The sequence below is a fragment of the Pristiophorus japonicus genome, chromosome 2, assembly GCF_044704955.1.
Source record: "Pristiophorus japonicus isolate sPriJap1 chromosome 2, sPriJap1.hap1, whole genome shotgun sequence".
Lineage (NCBI taxonomy): Eukaryota > Metazoa > Chordata > Chondrichthyes > Pristiophoridae > Pristiophorus > Pristiophorus japonicus.
In genome coordinates, this window is record NC_091978.1 from 211,564,347 (window position 1) to 211,579,221 (window position 14,875).

Genomic DNA, 14,875 nt, shown 5'->3' on the forward strand with positions numbered 1-14,875 from the left:
GCTTAAAAATAATTGTTTGCAAAATATTTAACATTATTTTCATAATTTAAACCTAGCTTATATGTTTCCAAATGTATCTGTTTCTCAGAGAGAATCAAGTGCATCATAATTATTGTTATGGATTCACAAGGTTTCAAATAAAGCAAAATAATGTAGGAGAGTGTGCCTTAAATTTACTTACTGTGCAAGTTTTAATGGCTTGACTTCCATTTTGTTGAGTTTTAAGCATCTGATATGAAAGCCTATTTCTGCAACTATTAAAAATAGAATTGATTTCAAAGTGTGTCCTTTTATAGATGGCTTGGCGGTGTTGCACTCTGCTGTTCAGTGGTACTTATCCTTGCTTTCAACTATCTTGGTTTGCTTTGTGGATCCTGTGGATTTGATGAGCATGCTTCGCCAACCACAAGAGGCTGTGTATCTAATACAGGAGGCAACCTTCTTTTAGCGTAAGAATTTATCAATATTCCAGCAAAATATTTAAACTACTGCAGTCCCATAGATCGACAAATGTATGAAATATGTAACTTTTGCGGGAAAAAACATGTTTACTTCAATATTCATTGACATTTTATAAACCTTTTAAAATCTAACTCTCATTTCTTTCAGTGGAGTTGGGGTCAGCTTCATCTTCTCCTGGCTTTTGATGCTGGTAGTTTTGGCCACCTTCATTGCAGGAGGGAATGTAGAAAAACTTGCTTGTCAGTCTTTAAAAGACAACAATTTATTTAAGGTAAAGTAGAAGAGCTTTGTTGTAAACCTTAAACACGGATTTTCGTTTCATTGCAGTCTTCATTTTTGGTGTTTAATTTTGGCCAAATGTTTGCCCTTCTGTTAGAACATTTGAACCTTAAAATTTCTCTGCTCCACCATTGGTGGCTGTGCTTTCAGCTGCTTAGTCCTTAAGCTCTGGAATTCCCTCCCTAAACTTCTCCTCCTTTAAGACTCTCCTTAAAAACTGCCTCTTTGCCCAAGCTTTTGGTCAGCTGTCCTAATATGTCCTTGTGTGGCTGGATGTCAAACATGACATGGTTGGAGCTTTGACAACTGTTGTTTGTTAAAATTTTACTGACATTGACTTCTGTAACCTTGAAAATCTCTTATTGAGCCATTCTGAAATTTTACATTTTACAATATTCATAATGCAGATTGCTGAAAATCTCAATGAAACATGGAATTTTATTTGAAAAGACTATTTTTGTATCAGCAGCAGTAGTATTTCCATTTTATTTTCAATGTTTAGGTTTATATTTCTAAAAAGCAGTTTGAAAATTTTAATCCTTGTATTTTCAATGGTAAATAACAATACCTAACTAAAAGATACAAATTACATGAGATGTCTAGAAAATCAATGTTTCTGTAGCTGTGTAGTATAGTATTTGTCCACTAAATCTGTTAACCTTTGTACTCTTAAGGTTCTGGATGCTCCCTCTTTGTTGAACTCACAGTGGAAACATTTCCTTTCTGGTTTTCTGCTTTCCGAGCACAACATGAACCTCACTTTTCAGAGTGTATACAGGTCAGACACTAAAGTCCAGTGCTATATTTTAATTCTTGTTTCTGGGAAAAAATACTTTGCTCCCATTTTTCTACTTGCCATCGTCTCAAAGGTGGTGACTTGTGCTGGGGTAGGGATCCAGGTTTGCCAAATGACTGTTCTTCACGTGTGAGCCTGGACAGTGTGTGGCAGGCTCTTCAATAACGGGGGGTATAACAGCCATTCCCAATCCTGTCTTTGTGCAGTGCCTACATATGTAAAGATCATTGAACAGTGACAATGGGCCCAAGTTTCCACATGATTTGCGCCTGATTTTTAGGAGCAACTGGTGGAGAACGGACTATCTTAGAATTCGCAATTCTCCACATTTTTTTTTCTGCAGTTCTAGTCAGTTAGAACAGTTCTACTTTGGAACAGAATTTTTTCTTCAAAAGGGGGCGTGTCCGGCCACTGATGCCTGATTTGAAAGTTTCCACAGTGAAAACGTACTCCAAACTAAAGTAGAATGGAGCAAGTGAAGATTTTTGTAGAACTGAAAAAACCTGTTCTACACATTAAAAAATCAGGCGCAGGTTACAAATCAGGCGTCCAGAACGAGGTGGGGGGGGGGAGGAGGGGGGAAGGGAACTCATTAAATTCTACAATCAATCCTTATTTATACTTCTACAAATATTATACAAATAAATCCAACCTGAATAAACATTTATAAGCAAAGAAAAGATTAAATAAACCATCTTCCTACCTGTGTGAAAGTGCTTCAGCCAGGAAGAATGGTGCAGCAAGCCTCACAAAACGAGGGAGCCGACCGAACGCGGGTGGGGGGGAGGAGGGAGCCGACCGAACGCGGGGGAGGGTGGGGTGGGGGGAGGGAAGGGAGCCGACGAACGCGGGAGGGGAGGGAGGGAAGGGAGCCGACCGAACGCGGTAGAGAGGGAGCCGACTGAACGCGGGAGGGAGGGAGCCTACCGAACGCGGGTGGGGGGGGGGGGGAGGGGGGCAGGGATAGGGAAGGGAGCCGACCGAACGCGGGGGGAATAGGGAAGGGAGCCAACCGAACACGGGGGGGAGGGAAGGGAGCCAGGGAGGGAGCCTACCGAACGCGGGGGGGGTTGAGGGAGGGAGCTGACCGAACGCGGGGGGTGGGGGGGGGGGGAAGGGAATGGAGCCGTTCCAGACGGCTGGCGGGAAAGAGAGAAGGCTGCAGGAAGCCTCAGAAATTGAGGAGCCATTTCCCGACGGCAAAAGGGGGAGGTCGTCGGGAAATGGCTCAACTTTGAGGCTTCCTGCACCCTTCTCACTGCTACAAGAAGCCTCTGTGCTGATCGCAATGTACTTTTATTAAAAAATGTTCAAAAACTAAACGGCTACAAAGAACTACAAAAATGGCCGCGTGCCAATGTTTTTTTCACACTGAGCATGCGCGAATGCTCCAACGCGCACGTGCAGCGTTGCCGGCAGGAAAAAAACTAATTTAAATAGTACCCGCCCCCTCCCACTTACAACATCGGCGCGAGTGTAGGCTCCGCCCCCCTGGGCGCCGCGCCAAGCAGACAAGGAGCTGCAAAGCGCTCCAGAATCGCTCATTTTTTTTCCGCCGCCGTTTTAGGCGCGAAAAACGGGCGCCCAGCTCAGAGGGCCGCCCGTTTTTTATCATGTGAAAACTTGGGCCCCAAAAGTGGAACTCTGATTTTTTTCACACACCCACTCAAACCAGGTTTGGGCGTCTCTGAAACTATTGACTGTGCCTCCCTTTGTCACCCCAGGATTATGAAACCAGGAAACTTCACATCAAAGTGCCGATAAAGCCATTAATAGTGCCTTTGGCACAGACAGACACCAAGACTCCTATGTGAAGAAAACTTAACGTTTTCTCCAATACCTTCTTGTGGTACTTCAACTTTTCCAGGTTCCTATCATCAGCTTCACAGCATTTGATGATGTGAAGCATCTTGGAACGTATTTTTACGTTGAAGGTGTTAATAAGTGAAAGTTGTTGGTGTTGTTGGATGACTTTATCTTGGAAATAAAAAAAGTCAATGTACAATATATTTGACAATTCGGAAGGACAGACAGAAACGAAAAGGAGGTGGGATAGCTCTGTTAATAAAGGATGAGATCAGTGCATTAGTGAGAAACTATAGGCTCAGAAGATCAAGATGTTGAATCAGTTTGGGTGGAGATAAGGAATAATAAAGGGAAAAAGTCACTGGTGGGCGTAGTCTATAGGCCTCCGAACAGTAGCTATATTGTTGGACGGAGTATAAATCAAGAAATAACGGAGGCTTGTGAAAAACGAACAGCAATAATGGACGATTTTAACCTTCATATTGATTGGACAAAGCAAATTGGCCAGGATAGCCTTGAGGAAGAGTTCATATAGTGTATCTGGGATAGTTTCCTTGAACAGTACATTGCGGAACCAACCAGGGAGCAGGCTATCTTAGACCTGATACTGTATAATGAGACAGGATTAACAAATGATTAGTAAAGGATCCTCTAGAAATGAGTGACCATAACACGGTTGAATTTCAAATTCAGTTGGAGGGTGAGAAAGTTGGATCTCAAGCCAGTGTCCCAAGCTTAAATAAAGGAGACTACAAAGGTATGAAGGCAAAGTTGGCTAAAGTGGACTGGCAAAATAGATTAAAGTATGGGACGGTTGATGAGCAGTGGCAGACATTTAAGGAGATATTTCGTAACTCGCAACAAAATATATTCGAATGAAAAGGAAAGATTGTAAGAGAAGGAATAACTATCTGTGGCTAACTAAGGAAATAAGTGATGGTATCGAATTGAAAACAAGGGCATACAATGTGGCCAAGACGAGTGCAAGGCCAGAGGATTGGGAAACTTTTAAAAGCCAGAACAGAACGACTTTAAAAAAACAATAGAGGGGGAAGATAGATAATGAAAGTAAACTAGCACGAAATATAAAAACAGATGGTAAGAGTTTCTACAGGTACATAAAAAGGAAAAGAGTGGCTAAAGTAAATGTTGGTCCCCTAGAGGATGAGACAGGGGAACTAATAATGGGGAATAGGGAAATGGCAGAGACGTTGAATAAATATTTTGTATCAGTCTTCACGTTAGAAGACACTAAAAACATCCCAATATTGGATAATCAAGGGGCTATAAGGAGGGAGGAACTTAACACAATCACTATCACTAAAGAAGTTGAACTCAATAAAATAATGGGACTAAAGGTGGACAAGGCCCCTGGACCTGATGGCTTAGATCCTAGGGTCTTAAAAGAAGTGGCTTCAGAGATAGTGGATGCATTGGTTGTAATCTACAAAATTCCTTGGATTTTGGGGCGGTCCCAGCGGATTGGAAAACCGCAAATGTAACGCCCCTATTTTAAAAAAAAATTGAGGTAGACAGAAAGCAGGAAATTATAGACCAGTCAGCCGAACATTTGTCGTTGGGAAAATGCTGGACTCCATTATTAAGGAAGCAGTAGCAGGAAATTTGGAAAAGCATAATTCAATCAAGCAGAGTCAGCATGGTTTTATGAAAGGGAAATCATGTTTGATAAATTTGCTGGAGTTCTTTGAGGATGTAACAAGCAGGGTGAATAAGGGGGAACCAGTGGATGTGATGTATTTGGATTTCCAGAAGGCATTCGATAAGATGCTACATAAAAGGTTACTGCACAAGATAAAAGTTGGCGGGGTAGGGCATAATATATTAGCATGGATAGAGGATTGGCTAACTAACAGAAAACAGAGAGTTGGGATAAATGGGTCATTTTCCGGTTGGCAAACAGTAACTAGTGGGGTGCCGCAGGGATCGGTGCTGGGGCCTCAACTATTTACAATCTATATTAATGACTTGGATGAAGGAACCGAGTGTAATGTAGCCAAGTTTGTTGATGATACAAAGATGGGTGGGAAAGCAAATTGTGAGGAGGACACACAAAATCTGCAATAGGATATAGTGAGTGGGCAAAACTTTGGCAGATGGAGTATAATGTGGGAAACTGAGAGGTTATCTACTTTGACAGAAAAAATAGAAAAGCAATTTATAATTTAAATAGAGAAAAATTGCAAAGTGCTGCAGTACAGAGGGACCTGGGGGTCCTTGTGCATGAAACACAACAAGTTAGTATGCAGTTACAGCAAGTAATCAGGAAGGCAAATGGAATGTTGGCCTTTATTGCAAGGGGGATCGAGTATAAAAGCAGAGAAGTCCTGCTACAATTGTACAGGGTATTGGTGAGGTCACACCTAGAGCACTGCATACAGTTTTGGTCTCTGTATTTAAGGAAGGATATACTTTCATTGGAGGCTGTTCAGAGAAGGTTCACTAGGTTGATTCCGGAGATGAGGGGGTTGACTTATGAAGATAGGGTGAGTAGCTTGGACCTATACTCATTGGAGTTCAGAAGAATGAGAGGTGATCTTATTGAAACATACAAGATAATGAGGGGGCTAAACAAGGTGGATGCAGAGAGGATATTTCTACTCATAGGGGAAACTAAAATTAGGGGACATAGTCTCAGAATAAGGGGCTGCTTATTTAAAGCTGAGATGAGGAGGAATTTCTTCTGAGGGTTGTAAATCGATAGAATTCTCTACCCCAGAGATCTGTGGAGGCTGGGTCATTGAATATATTTAAGGCGAAGATGGACAGATTTTTGAGCGATAAGGGAATAAAGGGTTATGGGGAGCAAGCAGGGAAGTGGAGCTGAGTCCATTATCAGATCAGCCATGATCTTATTAAATGGTGGAGCAGGCTCAAGGGGCCAAATGGCCTACTCCTGCTCCTATTTCTTATGTTCCCATGAGGGAAAATAGACACTTTTGTGCCAAATGTAACTGTTTATCTGTAGCATTACTTACTAATTGCACCCAAGGGCTATATTGGTACATTTACTATGTTTCAAATAAGGGGCTATTTTAGAAGGGGCACTATTGAGGAGCTCTATCCCATATGTTTTTTTTAATTTGAGCTTTTTTATTCATTCAAGTTTGTATGACACGAAAGTTGATATATTAATTTAGCGCTCTTAATAGGATGGCATAGTGGAGATGATCAGGAACAACAACATGCACCTTCAGTGATGACTTGCCCAAATCACTCGAGACATTTTTGTGCATTGTATATAAAAATAGCACTTGGGGTGTGAGCACTAAATCAACGTTTTTTTTAATTTTATACAGCAAATGCCGCAAAAATGAAGGATTATATTCAGCTTTCCAGCTACAAAATTTATTCAACATTGATGATGCAAATTTGAGTGCAGTAAGTAAAAACATTGGTGTTATCTCTGGGGAAAAATAGTATAAAGATGTTTACTTTCTTTAGCAATGCATTCTTCAAATTACATTTCAAGATGTTGAAAAGAGATGATGAGCATTCTGTTTGTAGAGATAAAGGCATCAAAACCTTGGCTGTAATTTTGCCTACCTGGGCGAGTCTAGTGTGGCCGGTGTCCATAGTAGGACGCGACCCCGCTGCTAGTTCCATCCCTCTGTTGAAAATGAACTTGCCTTAATAGGGCCTATCAAGCCCACCCAGCACGTTACCCGGCCCAATGAGATGGAGCACGTCCGTTGACGTCATTCATGATACGTTTTCAGTTGGTTTCCTTAAAAGGAGCATGGCCACATTGCATTTGAAGTACAATCAAACATAGTGCTGTCAGTGCACAACAGCATTAGAGTGCTGCAAACATTGACAATGACTGCACCCAGGATCTCCGATGACTCCCTCCATATACTTGTGGAGGGAGTCACAGCATGAAGGGAGATCCTCTTCCCTTCCGATGAGCGGAAGAAATCTCCCCAGGAGACCAAGACGGCCTGGTTCAGATTGGAGAGGAGGTCACCAGCAGAGATGTGGTCAGGAGGACCTGGGTACAGTGCTGCAAACGTTTCAATGATCGTGTTAAGTATCGAATAACTCCACGAGGCTAAGTACGGTGAGCTAGTTCAGGCATGACCTTGCTCCAGTTTATTTATTCTCAAAGTGAGGATTCAACATGGCTGCCGACATCATATATGCGGCTTGCACGTGTCTGCCAGTGACCATTAGGACTCCGACAGTCGCGCCCTCCAGTGGCAGGTACAACCCAGTTAACATACATAACATCATTCCCCCCCCAAAGTCCTTGGTAGAGGTTGTATTTACAAGTTGAGACAGTCCGGGGCCTTCCGCTCCCTGGTTGATCTTCTCAGTTCGAACCCAAGCTTGGGTGAGTTAGTAGGATCATACAGACATAAAAACATAGAAAATAGGTGCAGGAGTAGGTGATTCGGCCCTTCGAGCCTGCACCACCATTTAATATGATCATGGCTGATCATGCACTTCAGTACCCCATTCCTGCTTTCTTTCCATACCCCCTTGATCCCTTTAGCCGTAAGGGCCACATCTAACTCCCTTTTAAATATATCTAACAAACTGGCCTCAACAACTTTCTGTGGCAGAGAATTCCACATGCTCACAACTCTGAGTGAAGAAATTTTTCCTCATCTCGGTCCTAAATGGCTTACCCCTTATCCTTAGACTGTGACCCCTGGTTCTGGACTTCCCCAACATCGGGAATATTCTTCCTGCATCTAACCTGTCCAATCCTGTCAGAATTTTATATGTTTCTATGAGATCCCCTCTCATTCTTCTAAATTCCATTGAATATAAGCCTAGTCGATTCAGTCTTTCTTCATATGTCAGTTCTGTCATCTGGGCATCAGTCTGGTGAACCTTTGCTGCACTCCCTCAATGGCAAGAATGTCCTTCATCAGATTAGGGGACCAAAACTGTACACAATATTCAAGATGTGGCTTCACCAAGGCCCTGTACAACTGCAGTAAGACCTCCCTGCTCCTATACTCAAATCTTCTCGCTGTGAAGGCCAACATGCCATTTGCCGCCTTCACTGCCTGCTGTACCTGCATGCCAACTTTCAATGACTGATGTACCATGACACCCAGGTCTCGTTACACCTCCCCTTTTTACTAATCTATCATCATTCAGATAATAATCTGCCTTCCTGTTTTTACCACCGAAGTGGATAATCTCACATTTATCTACATTATACCGCATTTGCCATTTATTTGGCCATGCACCTAATCTGTCCAAGTCACCCTGCAGCCTCTTAGCATCCTCATCACAGTTCACACAGTCACCCAGCTTAGTGTCATCTGCAAACTTGGAGATATTACATTCAACTCCTTCATTTAAATCATTAATGTACATTGTAAATAGCTGGGGTTCCAGCACTGAACCTTGCGGTACTCCACTAGTCACTGCCTGCCATTCAGAAAAGGACCCGTTTATTCCTACTCTTTGCTTCCTGTCTGCCAACCAGTTCTCTATCCACGTCAATACATTACTCCCAATACCTTGTGCTTTAATTTTGCACACTTATCTCTTGTCTGGGACCTTGTCAAAAGCCTTTTGAAAGTCTAAATATACCACATGCACTGGCTCCCCCTTGTTCACTCTACTAGTTACATCCTTAAAAAAATTCTAGAAGATTTGTCAAGCATGATTTCCCCTTCATAAATCCATGCTGACTTGGACCGATCCTGTCACTGCTTTCCAAATGCACTGCTATTACATCTTTAATAATTGATTCCAACATTTTCCACACCACCGATGTCAGGCTGACCGGTCTATAATTCCGTGTTTTTTTCTTTCCCTCCTTTTTTAAAAAGTGGGATTACATTAGCTACCCTCCAGTCCATAGGAACTGATCCAGAGTCTATAGAATGTTGGAAAATTACCAACAATGCATCCACTATTTCTCGGGTCACTTCCTTAAGTACTCTGGGATGCAGACTATCAGGCCCTGGGGATTTATTGGCCTTCAATCCCATCAATTTCCCGAACACAATTTGCTGACTAATAAGGATTTCCTTTAGTTCCTCCTTCTCGCTAGACCCTCAGTCCCCTAGAATTTCCGGAAGGTTATTTGTGTCTTCCTTATGAAGACAGAACCAAAGTATTTGTTCAATTGCTCTGCCATTTCTTTGTTCCCCATTATAAATTTACCTGATTCTGACTGCAAGGGACCTACATTTGTTTTCACTAATCTTTTTCTCTTCATGTATCTGTAGAAGCTTTTGCAGTCAGTTTTTATGTTCCCTGCAAGCTTATATTCTATTTTCCCCCTCCTAATTAAAACCTTTGTCCTCCTCTGCTGAATTCTAAATTTCTTCCATTCCCAGGTTTGCTGCTTTTTTGACCAATTTATATACCTCTTCCTTGGATTTAACACTTTCCTTAATTTCTCTTGTAAGTCACGGTTGAGCCACCTTCCCCATTTTATTTTTACGCCAGACAGGGATGTACAATTGTTGAAGTTCATTCGTATGATCTTTAAATGTCTGCCATTGCCTATCCACCTTCAACCCTTTAAGTATCATTTGCCAGTCTATACTAGCCAATTCACGTCTCATACCATCGAAGTTACCTTTCTTTAAATTCAGGACCCTAGTCTCTGAATTAACTGTGTCACTCTCCATCTTAATGAAGAATTCTACCATATTATGGTCACTCTTCCACAAGGGTCCTCACGCAACAAGATTGCTAATTGCGGAACAGTCTCTCTGCCAGGACTTTCGGGGATGGTAGGTTCTTCTTCGTGAATGACACAAGGGTCAACTGATGGTTGGATGTGTGTTGGTTGGTCGATGATGTCATCTTCAATTTGTTCTGGGTTGTCTGTGAATCGCAGTTTGGTTTGGTCGATGTGCCTCTTGCACGTTTGGCCATTTAACAGTTTGATTACAAACACCCTGTTCCCCTCCTTGGCCAAAACCGTGCCAGCAATCTACTTTGGACCAGGACCATAACTCAGGACAAACACAGGGTCAGGAACAGCAATGTCACGTGATACGGCTGCGCAATCGTGGTACCATTGCTGCCGTTGCCTTCTGGTTTCGACATGATCATTGCGATCCAGGTGTACAAGTGAGAGCCTGGTTTTGAGGCCTCTCCATTAACAACTCGGCAGGAAGGACCCCGGTGAGTGAGTGGGGTCTCGTCCGGTAACTGAGCAGAATGCGGGACAAGCGGGTCTGTAGGGAGCCGTGAGTCATGCGTTTTAGGCTCTGCTTAATGGTTTTGACAGCCCGCTCCACTTGACCATTAGACGTGGGTTTGAACGGGGCAGACCTGACATGCTTGATGCCATTACAGGTCATAAACTCGTGGACCTCCGAACTGGTGAAACACAGTCCGTTGTTGCTGATAAGAACTTCGGGCAGGCCATGGATGGCGAACATGGCCCAGAGGTTTTCAGTAGTGACTGTGGACAAGCTGGATGACATGATTACGCATTCAATCCACTTGGAGTAAGCGTCCACTACCACTAAAAACATTTTGCTGAGAATCCTTGACCACGGTTTGGATGGCCGTGACCACACACTCAGCAGAGCCTCCACAGGTGCGTTACTCAGTTGCATGCAAGTGTTGCACTGATGCAAGCATGACTCCAAGTCTGAGTCAATGCTGGGCCACCAAACGAGAGACCTGGCAATGGCCTTCATCATGACAATGCCTGGGTGGGTACTGTGTAAATCTCGCACAAAAGTTTCCCTGCTTTTTTTTGGCATAACAACACAATTACCCCATAACAGACAATCAGACTGAATAGACAATTCATCTTTGCGGCGGCTATAAGGCTTAATTTCATCCTGCATTTCCCTGGGACTGGCAGACCAATTTCCATTTAGGACACACCTTTTTACGCTTGACCATACAGGATCCTGGCTGGTCCAGGTCCTAATTTGGTGAGCTGTGATGGGTGACCCTTGGCTCTTGAAGGCATCCATGACCAGCAGCAAGTCTGCGGGCTGTGGCATTTCTACTCTGGTTGTGGGAAATGGTAACAGGCTAAGTGCATCAGCACAGTTTTCAGTGCCTGGTCTGTGGACATAAGCGGATAATGTTAGTGCCCATCTTTGGATGCGGGACGAGGCATTGGTGTTTATACCTTTGCTCTCAGAAAACAATGAAATTGAGCGGCTTGTGGTCTGTTTCAAGCTCAAAACGAAGCCCAAACAGATATTGGTGCATTTTCCTAACCCCATATATGCATGCTAAAGCCTCTCTCTACCACACTATAGGCTCCTTCAGCCTTAGATAGACTTCTGGATGCGAATGCAACTGATTGGAGTTTGCCCGATGCATAGGCTTGCTGGAGCACACAACCGACCCCATATGATGAGGCGTCGCAGGCCAGCACTAACCGTTTATATGGGTCATAGTGTACCAGTAATTTATTGGAACATAGCAGGTTTCTGGCCTTCTGAAAGGCTCTGTCTTGAGATTTGCCCCAAACCCAGTCATTATCCTTTCTCAGCAACGTGTGCAAGGGCTCTAGCAATGTGCTCAAATTAGGTAGAAAGTTACCGAAACAGTTGAGAAGACCCAGGAACGAACACAGTTCCGCACACTCTGGGGTCTGGATGCATTCTTGATGGCCTCTGTCTTCGAGTCCGTAGGCCTGATGCCGTGTGCTGCAATCTTTCTCCCGAGGAATTCGACTTCTGTTGCCATGAAAACGCATGGAGCATTTTAGCCTGAGTCCATATCATGCACAGCTCTATCATACGATACCTTTACTGCCAATGACTCTTTGAGCTCTTTGGTGTAGGTACGCAGCTTCGCATTGATTGGGCTCAGTTTGGGTCTTTTTGCCTTAGAGTCCCGCAGCATTTCTTCCAACGCAGCTCCGAAGTTGCATGGCCCAGCGAGATGTCTCAAATTCTGCCACGACCTGGCCCTCGGAGCGATTGTGCGTATAGAAATGATACCTCGCATGGTAATGCTTTCCTTCGGTTTAAGGTGGTTCCGAACCAGCGTACACAATTCATCGTAAGTCGTATCCGTTGGTCGAGTTGGTGAGAGTAAATTCTTGATAAGGCCATAAATGTTTGTCCCACAAACGGTGAGGAGAACTGCCCTGCGCTTAATTGCATTATCGGTTCCTTCCAATCCGTTGGCTACGAAATGTTGGTCGAGGCGATCAATGAAATCTTCCCAGTCTTCCCCTTCCACACGTCTCTCCAAAATTGCGTGGATGTTCGTATTTTTTTACTCGTCGCCAATTGTTAAGTATCGAATAACTCCACGAGGCTAAGTACGGTGAGCTAGTTCAGGCATGACCTTACTCCAGTTTATTTATTCTCGGTGAGGATTCAACATGGCTGCCAACATTATATACACGGCTTGCACGTGTCTGCCAGTGTCCGACAGTCGTTCCCTCCGGTGGCAGGTAAAATTCAGTTAACATACATAACCGATAGAAACATAGAAATTTACAGCGCAGAAGAAGTCCATTTTGGCTCATCGTGTCCGCGCCAGCAGCCCTTGGTCAGCAGCCCTAAAGGTTACATATAAACCTATGAACAATGACTGAAAGGCAGAGAGCACCCAGCCCAACCAGTCCACCTCACACAACTGCGACATCCCTTATACTGAAACATTCAACACTCCACCCCAACCGGAGCCATGTGATCTCCTGGGAGAGGCAAAAAACAGATAAAAACCCAGGCCAATTTAGGGAGAAAAAATCTGGGAAAATTCCTCTCCGATCCATCCAGGCGATCGAAACTCGTCCAGGTGATGATGCTGGCTGTATTCTATTCCCTGCAGTACCTACCATTTATATCTGCGCCGTCCAACAAAGGTCATCCAGTCTAATCCCAATTACCAACTCTCCTCATGCCAGCCGCCGAGGCCCCTCTCATTCCTGCCAAGGAACTCCGGGATTTTTTGGCGGAATACCAGGGTCGCCGCAATAAATCCCAGCTGGCCCTGGACAAATGGTCCGAGCCAGCGCTGCTCATCAGGTCTGTCCGTGCCATCATCAAAACCATGGGCACAGACAGGGCCTTCCCAAAAAAAAGGTAATCTTGAGCTGCGCCTGCTTAAGAATGTTCCTCACTGGGTTGCTGAGGGAGTGGAGGTCATTGCATAACTCCGCTCCCTCCCAACAGTAGATTACAGATTAATAGAGGTTGCACTATGCTCTTGTCATGAAGATAACCATAGCCAGCTCCAACATCAACGGCAGCAGAGAGGCACGACGTAGATTTAATAATTTTTCGCTCCTACAGGAGGGGAAATATGCGGTGTGCTTCCTGCAATAAACCCACACCGTTCCGGGAGATGAGGCCACGTGGCTCCTGGAATGGAATGAGAGGTCCGCATGAGCCACCTCAGTGCCACTTCTTGTGGGGTGGCTATCTTGCTGGCCCGACATTTTTAGCCAGATATTTTGGGGATCAAGGAGCCTGTGTCAGGCCGCTTGCTCCATGTCACGGTTCGCCTGGAGGATGTGCCGCTCCATTTAGTGAACGTGTACGCCCCCCAGCCCGGACCGCAGCAAGTGCGCTGCTTCGAAAAAGTGTCCACTCTTCTAGGCTCCATCGACGTCGGCGACTGCTTTGTCCTCGGGAGGAGGATTTTAACTGCACCCTCAAGGCAAAGGACCGCTCCGGTGCCCCATAGAACATGACGGCGATGGAGAAGTTGAGGGACCTGGTCGGGTCCTTCGACTCCAGCGCCTTTACTTGGGTGAGGCCTGGAAGAGGATGGTCCAGAATCGACCGCCTGTACATATCCCGGGCATACATCTCCTGCGTTCCGACGCCATGCTCGGACCACCACCTGTTGTGGGCGGAGCTTGCTTTGCTCTGCGTGCGGGTGGGATCTGCGTACTGGAATTTTAACAACATGCTGCTGGAAGACGAGCGGTTCCAGGATTCGTTCAGTCGGTTCTTGTCCGACTGGAGAAGGAAGCAGGGGGGCTTCCCCTCCTTGAGGTTACGGTGGGATGTGGGCACGTCCATCTCTTCTGTCAAGAGTACACGAAGGGGTCGACTAAGAGGAGGGAGGTCAGGATGGGGTGCCTGGAGAAGGAGGTGCTCGACCTGGAGTTCCGTCTCGGTGAAGTTGTCGAAGACCCGGCCCTGCGGACGGTGTATGAAGAGAAGGAGGGCGCGCTGAAGGACCTGCAGCTTGTCTGGTCCTGAGGCGCGTTCGTGAGTCGTGCATTCGGTTCCTCAGGGATCTGGACGGTGGCTCCCCTTCTACTCGCTGGAAAAAAGACGGGGTCCCCGTAAGCAGTTCTTGACGCTGCTGGCCGACGACGGATCTCTGGTCTCTGATCCGGAGGTCATCAGTAACCGGGCCCGAGACTATTACGCCAGATCCGTTCAGCGAGGAAGCGCGCAGAGTTTTGTGGGTGGACCTGCCTGTGGTGGAGTATAACAAAGACACTCAACACAGGTCTGTATATAGAGGAGTTGTTTAATCTCGCTCGATCAAGGGAGACATGGCTCACACCAGTTCCACAACTGGGTGCTTCCCCAACCATTCTCTTCGAGCAGCCTCAGGGCTGCTGTTTTTATACAGTCAAAATAC

General features: G+C 45.0%; 1 protein-coding gene across 1 annotated transcript in view; it reads left to right on the top strand.

The window, feature by feature from the left end:
• prom1a (prominin 1a) overlaps nt 1-14,875 on the top strand; it is a 207,660-nt gene that overhangs the window by 107,155 nt on the left and 85,630 nt on the right. Inside the window, exons 12-15 of the mRNA XM_070861197.1 lie at nt 297-449; nt 610-733; nt 1,416-1,519; nt 6,661-6,742. Coding sequence (XP_070717298.1) covers nt 297-449; nt 610-733; nt 1,416-1,519; nt 6,661-6,742 — 463 coding nt within the window. The remainder of the gene's footprint in view (nt 1-296; nt 450-609; nt 734-1,415; nt 1,520-6,660; nt 6,743-14,875) is intronic.